Source organism: Acomys russatus, chromosome 9 (genome assembly GCF_903995435.1).
Source record: "Acomys russatus chromosome 9, mAcoRus1.1, whole genome shotgun sequence".
In the NCBI taxonomy this organism is placed as follows: domain Eukaryota; kingdom Metazoa; phylum Chordata; class Mammalia; order Rodentia; family Muridae; genus Acomys; species Acomys russatus.
The window spans coordinates 41,249,812-41,264,291 of NC_067145.1; the positions used below are offsets into that span (position 1 = coordinate 41,249,812).

The 14,480-nt window shown below is 38.3% G+C and overlaps 1 protein-coding gene across 1 annotated transcript in view; it reads right to left on the bottom strand.

Moving 5' to 3' along the window:
• Yme1l1 (YME1 like 1 ATPase) overlaps positions 1–14,480 on the bottom strand; it is a 36,275-nt gene that overhangs the window by 19,829 nt on the left and 1,966 nt on the right. Inside the window, exons 2-7 of the mRNA XM_051151215.1 lie at positions 11,580–11,711; positions 9,253–9,415; positions 6,871–6,969; positions 3,567–3,676; positions 1,706–1,856; positions 1,084–1,167 (exon numbers count right to left, since the gene is read on the bottom strand). Of these exons, the coding sequence (XP_051007172.1) occupies positions 1,084–1,167; positions 1,706–1,856; positions 3,567–3,676; positions 6,871–6,969; positions 9,253–9,415; positions 11,580–11,711 (739 nt within the window). The remainder of the gene's footprint in view (positions 1–1,083; positions 1,168–1,705; positions 1,857–3,566; positions 3,677–6,870; positions 6,970–9,252; positions 9,416–11,579; positions 11,712–14,480) is intronic.

Genomic DNA, 14,480 nt, shown 5'->3' on the forward strand with positions numbered 1-14,480 from the left:
CTGGCACCCACCCTACACCTCACACGCACCTCAACTCCAGCTCCAGGGTACTCGATGCCCTTTTCTGGCCCCCATAAGAACCAGGCACACAGTGTAGATATACATTCTTGCAGGTGAAACAGTCATGAATCTTAAAAAGAACAAGTATATACCACTGTCTCCTCAAGAAAGGCCAAGCGTGATGGACAGGAGAATGTGCCACAGGAAGCTCTGTCCTTTCTAGAGGCTTTAGAAATGGAGACTGGCATCATAATCTTTGCCCATCCGCTCTCATCCCTTCAGTATGGGCTCTTCTCTGCTCAGCAGACAACTACCTAGTTTCTACTCTGCTGTGCAAAGGACAAGCAAACCAGACCTACAATCCTATCACAAAGGACACAGTCAGAAGGACCAGCAACTCAAGGTCTCTCTTGGCTACACGGTGAGCTTAGTGTCAGCCTGGGATACATGAGATCTTGTCTCCATCAAAACAAGTTTTTTCAGAGCTGAAATAAAGCTCTGTTGGTGTGGTGGTCATGCAGCATGCATGAAATTCTGGCCTTAAACCCCAGTGCTCAATAAATTGGACATGTAATTACATGTCTGTAATCTCAGCACTCGACCTTGTTTCAAGGGGAAAAAGGGGGGGCAAAAAAAATCTTTAAATCTATGGATATGAGAGTTTTGTGAATAAAAATCTTATGAGGAGCATATTAATGAAGGCCCCAGACACACTGCAGACTTATGGTCTACTCAGGATAGAGTTTATGAATCAGTATTTTTAAAAATTGTGATATTTTTAATTTTTACAATTATTCATTTTTAAAATGTAATTATTATTCTGATACAATTGGTCACAGAAATAAAACTTTGAAATTTTTACTATAAACCCAGACTAAACAAAATGGCACATCAAATTTTTTTTTTAAGTCAAATTGAATGGATTATCTTACTTTTCAAATACTCCGCCCCAGTAACAACAACCTTAAGTTCAACAAAAGACAAATTTGTAAGACAGTAAAATACTTTCTACAACAGTAAAGAACATAAAAGCCAGATACTTGAGGAGGAACTAGGTTAACTCAGATATATAAAAGTCTTTACCAGATAAAAATGGGTTTTTTAAGAGTCCATAAATGCCAAACAGGAGCAGAACAAAGAGGATGAGACGAGTTCGCCGCAAGGAATCTGGAGAGAAAAAAAGCCTTAGGTGAAGTGACATCAATGAAATATAACACATTATGGCAAATATCAGGATATTATTGTTTTGAATTGGATATAGTAAGTTAGACTTTTAGCTGAGAGTGTTCCAATTGGTGGGATGCTGGCTTAGCATGCCTAAAGCCTAGGCTGAATCCTCAGAACAATGACAGCAAATTGTTTGTAAAGTTTAGGTTTACAGAGAAGTTGAAAGCCTATTTTTACCACCCACCTCGGCCTGTGTCCCCAGGTCACCAACTAATATGCATTTATGTAGTAAACTTGTTAACAAGAACCCAGCGTTAGTATAGTTTTATCAGGTATAATTTATATGAGGGTTTAATCTTGGTATGAAACAATATGTAAGTCATTTAAAAATCAGATATGAAATAAGGTTTTTTTACTGTAGTTCTGTGTGTGTGTATGTTCATTCTGAAATTGTATGAAACTGTTTTGAAATTAAGAAAGGTTTCTGTAATACTTTAAGCAGGACTAAGTACCCTTTCAAGTACTTAAATATTCATACCATTGGTCTTCTGTGTGAGAGCTTGAGCTTTGAGAAAACCCTCAGCAAAACCAGTTTTAAATGCATCTTGGTGAGCTTCAGGTATGTTTTTAGTTTTCATAAGTTTGTCCAAACTCTCAAGATCTGTTCCTCTGTCCCGCAAAAGAAACCCCTAGAAATACAAGAAAATACAATAGTGTCATAAAGATACAAAAAAAGAAGACAGTATCTGAAGATTTTCAGTCTACTAGACAATGTTAAACAAGCAGACACACTTTACAAATAATTTTGATATTCTGCTAGAAGCAATACACATGGCAATACAATGAATGCTACCTGTGGAAAACAGAAATCCCTTAATAACAGTAGGACACTGGGGCTAGAGGGATGGGCTCAGCAAGGCAAGGCTTGCAACCAAAACATCAAGAGAATGGGACATCAGGTTAAGATGTTTTTAAGTCTAGATAGACGTTTTAGGTTGACAGAGATGAGATATGATATTGATTTACAATCAGAATTTTAGACTCATCTAGAAAATGTTTTCTTCAAGGATGCCAAGTACAAATAGCCAAAATACTATGAATATAACATTAATATAATTCCGGATTGTTTTGTGGTTCTTCCTGCTGTATGTGGTTTAGTTTATATATGTGTAATAATATAAATGTATACAAAAAAAAAAAGAAAGAATACTATAAAAAGACAGAGAATGGGACATCAAAAGCACACATAGAAGGTTAGATTTTTTTTGTAGATCAGTTGGTAGTGTTTGCTTAGCATACACAATCCACAGAACAGCATAAACTGGACTTGGTAGCACAAGTATGCCAGCACGTGAGAGGGAGAGACAGGAGAACTGGATTAAGAGTCATGGGCTACATGAGACTATCTCTCCAAACTCCTCACCCCACCCCTGAAAGTCACCTAATATGTGTGAGACTGAGTTGGGTAATAAATCAGAGCAACGCAATTAATGAGGTCACCATTTAAGAAGCAAAGATGATACAAGTTTGGAGGCAAGATGGAAAGTAGCAAGAGCAGAAACAAAAGGATTAGAGTACGTATTAGAGTGATCCAGGCAATAAAACACCACAGTGTCTATGTATAGCAGTGCAACAAGGATGAAGAGAGAGGTTGAAGAAACCTTAGCTGGGCAATGTTGCTCAGCTTTGAGAACTTGAAGCAGAGCTGGGCATTATGGCATATGCTTTTAATACCAGCACGCGGGAGGCAGAGGCAGGCAGATCTCTGGGAGTTTGAGGCCAGCCTGGTCTACAAAGCAAGTCCAGGACAGCCGGGACTACAAGAGAAACCTTGTCTTGAAAAAACAAAACAAAACAAAACAAAAAATAAAAACTTAAATTTAAATTGAGAAAGAGAGAATCTAAAGCAGGATTGCCTTGAGTTTGAGGCTAGACAAGGCTATATAGTGAGGTCCAGAACAGCCTGTGCTGCAGAATAGGGGGTAAATACCATATTTCATTGTATAAGTGTATGAAATTAAAGAAGAGAAACATATTTAAAGATTTATAGCCACAACAAATTAAGTAGTTAACTATCGATAATGGACAGAAGGGGGTGGGGGTCCTATCAACTAGAAAAATGAATTACTTAAAAGTTTTTAATGTTTCAATATTTGAAAGGGTTTTTTTGTTTTTGTTTTGGGGGGGTTGTTTTGTTTTGTTTTTTTGAGACAGGGTTTCTCTGTGTAGCCCTGGCTGTCCTGAACTCTGTGTGTTTAAGTCCAGCCTAATCTACAAAGTGAGTACAAAATACTACAGCGATCCGCCTGCCTCTGCCTCCCAAGTGCTGGGATTACAGGCATGTGCTATTGTGCCCAGCTTGAAAATTCTTACTTTCGAAAGCACAAAGAAGCAGTTACCTTCACAAATGACGGTGCTCTATTTTGTGCTTCTGCTAACCTTTCAGAGGTAGACTGCAAGCGGCGTGTCCTTGATTTCAAAGTTTTAAAACCCCGAGACTGTATGAAAACTGAACAAAACAGTAACAATTACTTTGAATCTATAGTAAGGGAAAATGAACAGATGTAAAGTCTGATACTAATTAGGATGTAAAGTTCTAAAAACAGTTAATTCTGTTGACATTCCAATATGCTTTACCTTTTCTAAGAAGCTTTAATATTTATTTCATGTTGATATAAAAAAGTTAAAAGGGTTTTACAATATAATGTAGAAAACAAGAAAGTAACAAACTGTGACACTACAAAAATCAAAAGCTAAACTATTGAAATTGATTAAATATAAACAATTAACTTTAAATTTTCTTTGATAGTTACAAGTCGTTTCTAGTACCAAAAATATTGAAGTTTATATTAATTCTTTAAATCTTAAATCTATTTCACAAAGTAATCACTCTTAATAATTCTGTAACTACTCTTAAATGCCTGTACACACTTTTTTTTTTCCTTTACTTATTTCTTAAGCTTCTGAAACAAGGAAAGGTTCACAGTGAAGCTAGGCTGGAGTTCACCATCCTCTAGCCTTTCGAGTGCAAGAGCGCACACAAGGCTACACACACAATCTTCCTATAGAAAGTATTCCAGAGGAGGTCCCCACCAGTCAGTCATAGGGAAGGGGAATGGGGTGAAAGCGGGAGGGAGGGAGGAATGGGAGGATGCACGGGATGGGATAGCAATTGAGATGTAATATGAATGATTTTATTTTTCAATAAAAAAAAAGAAAGACAGTATTCCAAGTTGGGTAAGCTAGCAGGTGCCTATAATCCCAGCACCCAGGAAGATAAGGCAAGAAAACCATGAGCTCAAGAAGACTATATGCTCCCTTAGACTACATAGTGAGACATGGTGTCAAATAAAACATTCTAGAAATAAAGTTTACTCAACTCCATTGACATAATTCAGAATACGACAGAGCACATTCAGTTGAATGGTCATTTATACTTTTTTAGTTTACACTAAAGATTGATTTGAGGGTGCTGTAGTTTTGTTTGTTGATGCTGAGGGTTGAAATCATACCTCAAGCACACTAAACATGCTCTCTAAGCTAAGCTCTAACTCCAGTTCCTCAACCACTTCACTGCCAAAAATATACTACTATAAATTTATTGATTTTTCAGCATATGAAGACCAAATTCCTATGGTGAAGTTGTTTTTGTGACATAAAGAAACTACTTTCTAAAAGGATTTTCTATGAAGAGTTTTCATGTAGATCTTCAAGGTCTAATTTCAGGGCTGTCTTCTCCTTACCCATGACACAGTACCTGGAAGGAACCTGTCAGTACTCAGGCATTCTTTTAACTGTCCTGCTGTATTTTAGTTCTACTGTTTGATAATCAATCTGACTTCAGAGTTGTAACACTATAAAAATGTAAGGTATCTTTCAAACTCTAAAATTCAACCTTGGTTTTCCATAAATTCTTAACATACACGTAATCTGCCTTAATCACCCTTCTGTCTTCGGCACTAGCCATTTCTTCAGGGGATTCTGGTCTTTGTTGAATCTGGTTCTTTCCTTCTCATGCTATACGTGCTCTCCCCAAGTGCAGACTCCTAGTGTCCAGATCTTTCCATTTTAAGACAGTCTTGCTATATAGCTCAGGTTGTTCCTGCCTTGCCTTCTCAAGTTTTGGGGTTATAGCTGTGTAGCATCATAGACGGCTCCCATTTCTATTTGTAAATGAGAATAGAGTGGTTGGTACTGATAGCAAATGTTTCCTCAATACTAACAAAGCAATAACGTACTGAAACTACAAATGACAAATTATGTGAATCAAGACAAGTGTATACATAATTCAAAAACTTGCCTTTTTTCTTTGACATCAATGATCAAACCAGAAATCTCCAAAAATAGGTTCCCCCAAACACATACACAAACATAGCGCTTATAAGGAAAACTGTTTGTTGCTACCCACAGCCTGAAAGTTAACTCCTGCAGGTGCTCTATGAGTGGCCTATTCCTGGCAATCTTTTAAGAGTTTATTGAATCAACAATCCTCAGCTAGTTAGTTTTTTGTAAATGTGACATAAACTAGGATCATCCAGAAAGAACCTCAAACAAGGAAATGCCTTCCTAAGACAGGCCTGGAGGCAAGTCTTTGGATATTGTTTAATCACTGATGTGGGAGGGTCCAACCCAAAAACAGGATGCTGTCACCACTGGGCAGGTGGTACTGGGTTGCATGAGAAAGCAAGCAGAGAAACGATGGGACGTCACCACGGCCCCTGCTTCAGTTCCTGCTTCTGCTTGACTTCCCTCAGTGCTGGACTGTGATTAGGACCTGTGCTCCAAATAAACCAGTTCCTCCCCAAGTTGCCTTAGGCCAGTGTTTTATCGCAGGGGGGAAAAAAAAAGCCAAACTAGGACAAAACCCAGAGCCTGTTCTTCTGTTCTTATTGACTCCAAGTTTGGTATTTTTCCTAAGTTCTACTAGAAACAGAAGCATTTACGTCATTTATGGCACTCTATCCCACCGGTCCTCGGCCTTCCTACTGCTGCAACCTTTAATACGGTTCTCCATGCTGTGGTGACCCCTAACTATAATATTATATTCGCTGCTATTTTTTCTGTCATTTCAATGAATTTTTGAATGTGAGGGTAAGTCAACAAATACGCTTAGTCAATTACGTTGGAACAGGCACAGATGAGTTCCTCAGATCTGGTTTACCTTGGGACTTAGCACTCACACACAGTTTAGTGTCTATTATTTTGTAGCTCAGAGAGGACTAGAGAGGGCTCAGCAGTTCCCAGCACAAGCTGCTCTTGCAGAGGACCTGGGTTCAATTCCGAACCCCCACATGGTGGCCCATGGGCACCCTTAACTCCAGTTTCAAGATCTCTGATGCCTTCTTCTGACCTCAGAGAAAAGCAGGCACATAGGGCACACAGACATGCATGCATGCAGGTGAAATATCCACACTTCTAAAATAAATATTTTTTCCTCAAAAGCTTACAAAGAAAGCCAGGCACAGTGGCACATCCGTGTAAACTCAAACACATAAGAGGCTAAGGAAGACTACAAGTTCCAAGACAGTCCAGTTAACACAATGAAACCTTTACATCAAAAAACTACAGAACTAACCAAATTAGTAATTCCTATACTTTAAGCCCACTATACTAGAAATAGGTATCTCAATCACCACCAACAACAAAAACCAGTCTTATTAAATATAACTATCATGTTTTCAAAAATAAACAGTTGTTTCATACCTGGAAAATACTGAAGATCTGAACAAATGCTTCGAAGAGTTTTTGGGTGTTGTCTGTACAAGCTAGAGGAACGTAGTGTGCTGAACATATCTAAGTGACCTGGAAGGAAATTACAAGAAGTTACTGCCTAATTGTCAAGGCAAAAGCAAAAACATGTAAAAAAAAATTATATAGGATATAAATTTATAAGTATTAGGAAAATTACAATGCATGAGTTTTACATGGTATTCGTCCATAGACATCTGATGCATCAACATAACTTCCTTACAGCTCACAGTTCCTCCTTTCACTATCTCTTATGGCTAGATTACTATTTTCTTCTGGCATATGATTATAGCTGCCCATGAATCTAAGTTCAAATAAGCAGAGGCAAAAACAGGAAAAACAGCCTCTTTTATTACAAAGATAGAGTGATAAAGAGCTGCTATTGATTAAAGACCATATTAAAGCTCTAATGAGAATGTCATAGAACAGTATAAACACAGCGTCTAATATGACTTAAACTATCTAGAGTAAAGCCAGGTGTATTGGTGAGCACCTTTAATTACAAAGCGCTGCAAGTAGAGGCAAGTAGAACTCTGTGAGTTCAAGGCCAGCCTGGTCTACATAGTTTCAGAAAAGTCAGGGCTACTTAAGGAGACTTGTCTCAAAAAACAAACAAACAAACAAAAATCAACAATAAAAAAGTATCTAGAGTTGCAAGGATTAAAAAGGTTCCTTAAAGAGCCAGGCTTACAGTACCACTAAACTACACTCCCAGTCCCAACTCCTCAGTGATTATGACTTAATTGAATGCCCAATAAGACTTAACACATTTTTCAAAATAGTCCTAAATGTCCAACTATTCCTTATATCTCTACCTGCCCAAGTGAAGAAAATTTCTCATAGTATAAAGAATTTTAAATGTAAAACTACAGATTAGAAAAACAGGAAAATAACAGTATTAAAACAGGGGGCTGGAGAAATGGCTCAGTGGTTAAGGGCAATGTCTGGTCTTCCAGAGGTCCTGAGTTCAATTCCCAGCACCCACATGGTGGCTCACAGCCATCTATATCCTCTAATGCGTTCCTTTGGCATACAGGTATACATGCAGACAGAACATTCATATATATAAATAAAATCTTAAAACAAAAAAAAAATTAAAATTAAAATGTGTCCTACATAAGATTTTGTATAGGCCCAAAGCTTTACAAAGTCTAAAAGATGAGAGACTAGGGCTGGAGAGATGGCTCAGAGGTTAAGAGCACTGACTGCTCTTTCAAAGATCCTGAGTTCAATTCCCAGCAACCACATGGCGGCTCACAACCATCAATAATGAGATCTGGTGCCCTCTTCTGGCATGCAGGCATACACGCAGGCAAACACTGTATACATAGTAAAAAAACAAATCTTAAAAAAAAAAAAAAAAAGGATGAGAAACTAAGTCCTAGTCAAAGCTCTCAAACCTTAATAACTGTACTTTTTCTCACTCTTACATTCTTTTAGTCTTGGAGTTTTTACAGTTTAAGCTGAGTTTTAAAATGTGTTCTTCCAACAATATAAAACAGGTATTTCTGTATTTTAAGAAGGCTCTAGGCTGGGCAGTTGTGGCATACTGCTTTAATCCCAGTATTTGGGAGGCAGAGGCAGGCACATCTCTGAGTTCAGTTCGAGGCCAACCTGGTCCACAGAGCAAGTTACAGGACAGCCGGGGATACATAGAAAAACCTTGTTTTGAAAAACAAAGAAACAAAGGTTCTCATATTACCTACTTGAGTGTCTTTAATCAATAGCAGCTCTTTATCACTCTATTCTTATAATAAAAGAGACTGCTTTTCTTGGTTTGAATTTAGTTTCATGGGAGCTATAATCATTTAAAACAAACAAACAAACAAACAAACAAACAAAAACCCCAGCTATTGAGAAGGCTGAAGCAGGAAGACCAGAAACCAAGATCCACTTGGACTACAGCATGGGTCCCACAGCCAGACTGGGTGCCTTGCCAAACCCCTGGCTCAAAACATAATAAAAGGGCGCAGGATATAGCTCACTAGTAGAGTACTTGCCTGGCATGCGTGAGGTTAAGAATTCAATCCCCAGGAATACCACACACAGAGAAGACATGCATGAACAAGATATGTAGCTCAGTGGTAGACTTGCACAGAATGAGCAAACCCTGATGTCAATATTACAGCAAATGAAAAAGTACAGAGAAATTCTCTGTATTTTAACTTTTTTTCTATAAATCTAATATTAGAGCAGTAAGAAAAGTTATAAATTAAAAAAAAAAACTAAAAAAAAAAATAAGCTGGCGCACAGTAAATGGCAATACACTGCACCTTCTATAATCATTATCAGTATTAGAATACCTATTTTAGTTAGAAATGACAATAATTAACATACCATATTTATTTTCAAAGAAGGACTGTGCCGAGATATGAGATGTATGCCAATGGGAAGAAACTCTTTTGTCTTTATAAAATCCAGGGAGTAAATTTTCTACCAGTTTATCAATCTGTCCAATTTTCAATTCAGATAGTCCAAGGTCCCTTAAATTAAGTACAGGCTATAAAAGACAAATCAGCCAAGTTAACATTAATGAAATATTTAAAGGATACTTATCAAAAGCAATAAGACCTTTTTAAATATAAAAATGCATTGGTTTTCTTTTAATTCTTAAAAATAAGTTAATACAAACATTCTAATGGTTCTAGTTTTACTAGGTTAGTTATGACGTTGCAAAAAATTCCCTACTAATATGACACTTCACAATGAGGAGAGACTATTTCTACTGAAGCCCAAAGCACCAGTTTACGTATCACAATGAAGTGAAAGGCTGCACAGCATTTTCCCTCTCTACATACAAAGCCCTGTGCCCTGGTGCCAACCTAACAGCCATCTATCTTTCTTAAGTATTTATTTACTGGGTGGAGTACAGTAAAACAGGGTATATTGAGACAGATCATATCGATATAACTTTCACTGTAATACAATTGTTCTGTTTATTATTCTGTTATTAATCTCTTACTATGTTTAACTTACAGGCTATGTTTTATGGTATTTTCAGTAGTAAGGTTTTCTTGGACTGTATGATTAGAGAAGACAGTTATCAGAGAGAAGCAATGGAGTGCCTACAAAAAGGAGCAAGAGTAACTGCGCAAATACAGTAATATAAAGTACAAAGATGACAAGACAAACTTTCCCTTTAATTAAAATGTTTATCATGTCAGGCCCAGCGAGGTACACATGCCATCCTAGCAAAAGGTCTGCGTTCAAGATCCTAACTCATGATGACCATGACCACCTCAAGCAAGCTTTTCTACTCTATTGCCCTCTGCCTGACACCAAAACTAAGAACATTCCGTATTTGTAGGTTAAAAGGGCTTTAGAAAACTTCACAACTTTTTTCTTCCACAAAAAGTATATTCGGGAGGCAGATGCAGGTAGATCTCTGTGAGCTGGAGGCCAGCCTGGTCTACAGAGCAAGTTCCTGGACATTCAGAGATACACAGACAAACACTGTCTTGGGGGGGGGGGGGAATCTGAGCTTATAACTATCTTAATAAAACTTACAAACAAAAGGTTCTTAGGTCCATGGCTTACCACGCCCTTGGACTTCACTGACTTCATGACTATATAAGCACCAGAAGCTTCCCAGCTTACAGATTTATTTGACTTTCGTGTACTTAGCCTCCAGCTATTTTTGTAGTTTTGTTTTTGAACTGGTTGTTTGAGATAGAGTGCGGGGTGACCTCAAACTTTCAATCCTCTGGTGGCTCAGATTCCAGATGTGTCACCACGGCCATTCCAGGTGTTTAATTATATTAAATCTATCTATAAGGCAGTAGACAACGACAGGATTACTATGCTGCTATCTTCCTTGAGACTTTGGTAATGACTGTCATAAACCTGTGAGCTCTCGGTCCCACCCCTCCCTGAGGAGCCACTGGAAACTGATGGTTGCTGTGGGAGGAGAGCCATTCCCTAAGGGGCATGGCCACTAGTACACTGTTCATGCTCCAGTAAGCAGCCACTATATATACCAGCATCCCTAGTTACACTCAGTGGGCCACAAACAAACAGCCAACCCAACAGCAGACATGAAAATAAAAGGCGAGACTCGTTAGAATAACTCAGAGGAAGTGGGAAGAGAACGACAAAGCACATTATACACGCGTATGACAATGTTAACTTTTTAAAATTTTCTTTAAAAGGGCGGGAGAAATGGCTCAACAGTTAACAGCACTTTTTCTGCTGTTGCAAAGGACCGGGCTCAGTTCTAGCACCCACATGGTGGTTCAAAATCATCTGTAACTCCAATTCCAGGGGATTTGAAACCCTATTCTGACCTCTGTGGCCACCAGAATGTGTGTTACATAGATATACATCTAGGCAAACATTTATACACATAAAATAAAATGAGCAACATAAAAAAAAAATTAATAGACTTTTTACTAAACAAGAAAAACTAATTGGTATCAACAAGGAGTAATACAGGAGGCATATACCAAATATAATGTCATGAATGTTTTAAAAGAATAACCAAATAAACTACTTATCTTAATACACATAACAATACAACTGAAGCCAGAATTAGCTACCTTTAATTACAAAGATTAACCTGAAAGCAGAAAGCACTGGTACAAATGACTAGATGACAATACTTGGCCAAATATGATTAAAATCCACCATACAAAAAGGCTTTCTCATGTAGTTCAGATAATTATTACCTCACTACTGGGAGCTTCATGCTCAGGAACTGCATCCCGATGCTGTTTTTGAGAAACAGATGTATTGACAGAAACAGATATTTTTTTTGGTGAATGGAAGGCATTGATGAGATGACTGAGAGGAACTGTAACCTAGAAAAAAGATAAAAGTTCAAATTAAGCAATATGTTTTTTAAAATAACAATCTTTTTTTTCTGATCAGGATTTAGATCTGTTAACAGTTAAACATACACCAGGTGTCACAATTATGGCTAGGCTGGGCTACACTCAGTGATAGAAACCTTTTTTTCTTCTTTCTTCTTCTTCCTCCTCTTCCTCTTCCTCCTCCTCCCCCTTCCTCTTCTTCCTCCTCCTCCTTCTTCTTCTAGGTTTCTCTGTGTCACAGCCCTGGCTGTCCTGGACTCACTTTGTAGACCAGGCTGGCCTTGAACTCACAGAGATTCGCCTGTCTCTGCCTGGTGTGCTGGGATTAAGGGCGTGTACCACCTGGCCCAGTGGTAGAACTCTTGCTCAGGGCAAAGGATGATCTCGTTTTGAGCTCCAGCACCACACACACAAGTACATGCACATACAAACAGAGATTAGCACAGACATAAACACAAACGCATGCACACACACACACACAAAAAATCTATAGAACTAGACATTAAAAATTGTCCATATGAGCTGGACGCAGTGGTGCATGCCTGTAATCCCAGCATTCAGGGAGGCAAATGCAGGCAGATCTTTGTGAGTTCAAGGCCAGGCTGGTCTCCAAAGCAAGTCCAGGACAGCCAAGGCTACACAGAGAAATCTTATCTTGAAAAAGCAAAAAACAAGCAAACAAAAAAACAAAATGGAAAAATCGTCCATATTCTGCTGATAGGAAGAAAATGTGTTTGTTCTTTCATGATGTTATTCTGTACACATTAGAAACCAAGCATGGTAGTGCACACTTTATACCCCAGCAGTGGGGAGGAAGACAAGGCAGAGCTCTGTGAGTTCAAGGCCAGCATGCTCTACATAGAGTTCATGGCCAACCAGGAGGACTGCACAGTGACCCTGTCGCAAAAAATAATTAATTAATTTGAATATATATATATATATATATATATATATATATATATATATATATACACACACATACACACATACATACACATATACTTTCTTTTATCCTTCAAAGTCTACTTTCTAGGAATTTATTCTAAGGAAATAATTTGACAAATATGAGCACACTTATTAAGATAATTTTTTCAGAATAATTTTAGAATAATGGAAAGCTGGAGGGAACTATCATTAGCAAAGTAGAAAATAAAAGGCATTTTCACAGAATTCTTCTCCAAAATAAAGTGCATACCAAGAATTTTCTGGATTTGCACTTCCCTGATGCTATCACCTTGTTCTAAATCCCACCACCTAATTTCCTGCCTCTGCCCTTCCTCAGCTGTAGCACATTCCCAGAACTAGATAAAAGTGATGTTAAAATCAAAGTCTGTCACACCACTCTCTGCTTAAAATCTAATACCTGCAGAACTTGAAAAATCTATGGTTTAGGTTTTTATTACTTCCCTTCATTACATGGCCCTTTGTTCCCTGTGTTAGAAAATGGCTCAAAGAACACATGAAAACACTTGGTTTACATTTGCCAGTCTGTAAGAAGACAGGAAGTACACAGGGCAAGGCCTGGAAAGAACACCTAGTGGAGGACATGCTCCATGGAGCCATGAAGCAACACCTTCTACACAACGCCACAGCCAGCGGCTCAGTCAGTCACTGCCTGAAGACTGGGAATTACAGTGTGATGAACTTATCTGGTCTGACTGGCCCCCAGCTGAGATTATACGCAGATTATAGTTACCTCATTAGGACAGGCACAGATGTAATCTGTGGGGGCTTGTGATTTATGAGTAACTATTTCACAGAAGATTGGTATCAGGAAAACCACACAAATTAAGTATTCTTTTTATCATATTATAGTACCCAACTAAAAGACAAACTCCATATGAAAAGAATGTTTTTCTATTTTAGTATTCAATGTTGCATCCCAACACAAGTGTGTACACAGAGAAATCTAAATAGACATTTTTGTTGACTAAATAGAATAATGGGCTTTGACTGTAAACCAAGTCTCAAAATTTACTAATTTAATCCCTCTGACATTAACATTAGGACTGTTAAACTTCTTGCTGTGATTTGGAGGCATATTCCCTTTAAAAGTCATGCTGAATTCCGTTTCCATCGTAAGGGGTGGGAGGGATTAGCTAAGACAGACAGCACACTGCTACGAGCCATTGTTCTGTGCCACATGGGAGATCAGCTGTACAAAACCCACAACAAAGCAGTGAAGTCATGAAGTCCTGTCCTCATGTCACCAGAGCGGGTTCCCCCTTGCTCATCTACCATGTTATATCTTCTACCCCAATTATTCATCATGATTTCTTGATATAATTAATATTATATTCAACAGTCTCTCTCTGCCTGCCTTTTCAAATTACTAAAACTTTCCCAAACACTGTCATCTTGGAAAACAGCTGCTTCCTGTATCAAGAAGATCAGAACAGAAACATCACTTTCTACCATTTCCCACACTTATGCCCAAGTGAAATTCTATTATTTCTGTTCTTTTTTAACTTTTCTCAGATAGGTTGGCTGCCAATTCCTAATCCTCTTGCCCCTCCCCCCAAGTCTGGAACTAGAGTTGCCACACTAGACACGGCCACCTCTTTTCTATAATTACTGAATGCCACTTTATGGGTGAGGGCCACAGCATCCTTAATCCATAACACTTACACTTTTGCCCTCTCATACTCTCCACACAGCAAGCAGCCAGAGCAAGCCAACAAATAAAAATTTGGTCATGGAAACCGAATAACCCTCAACTGTCCTGACGCTGCTCTCCAACTTCATCTCTGACACTGC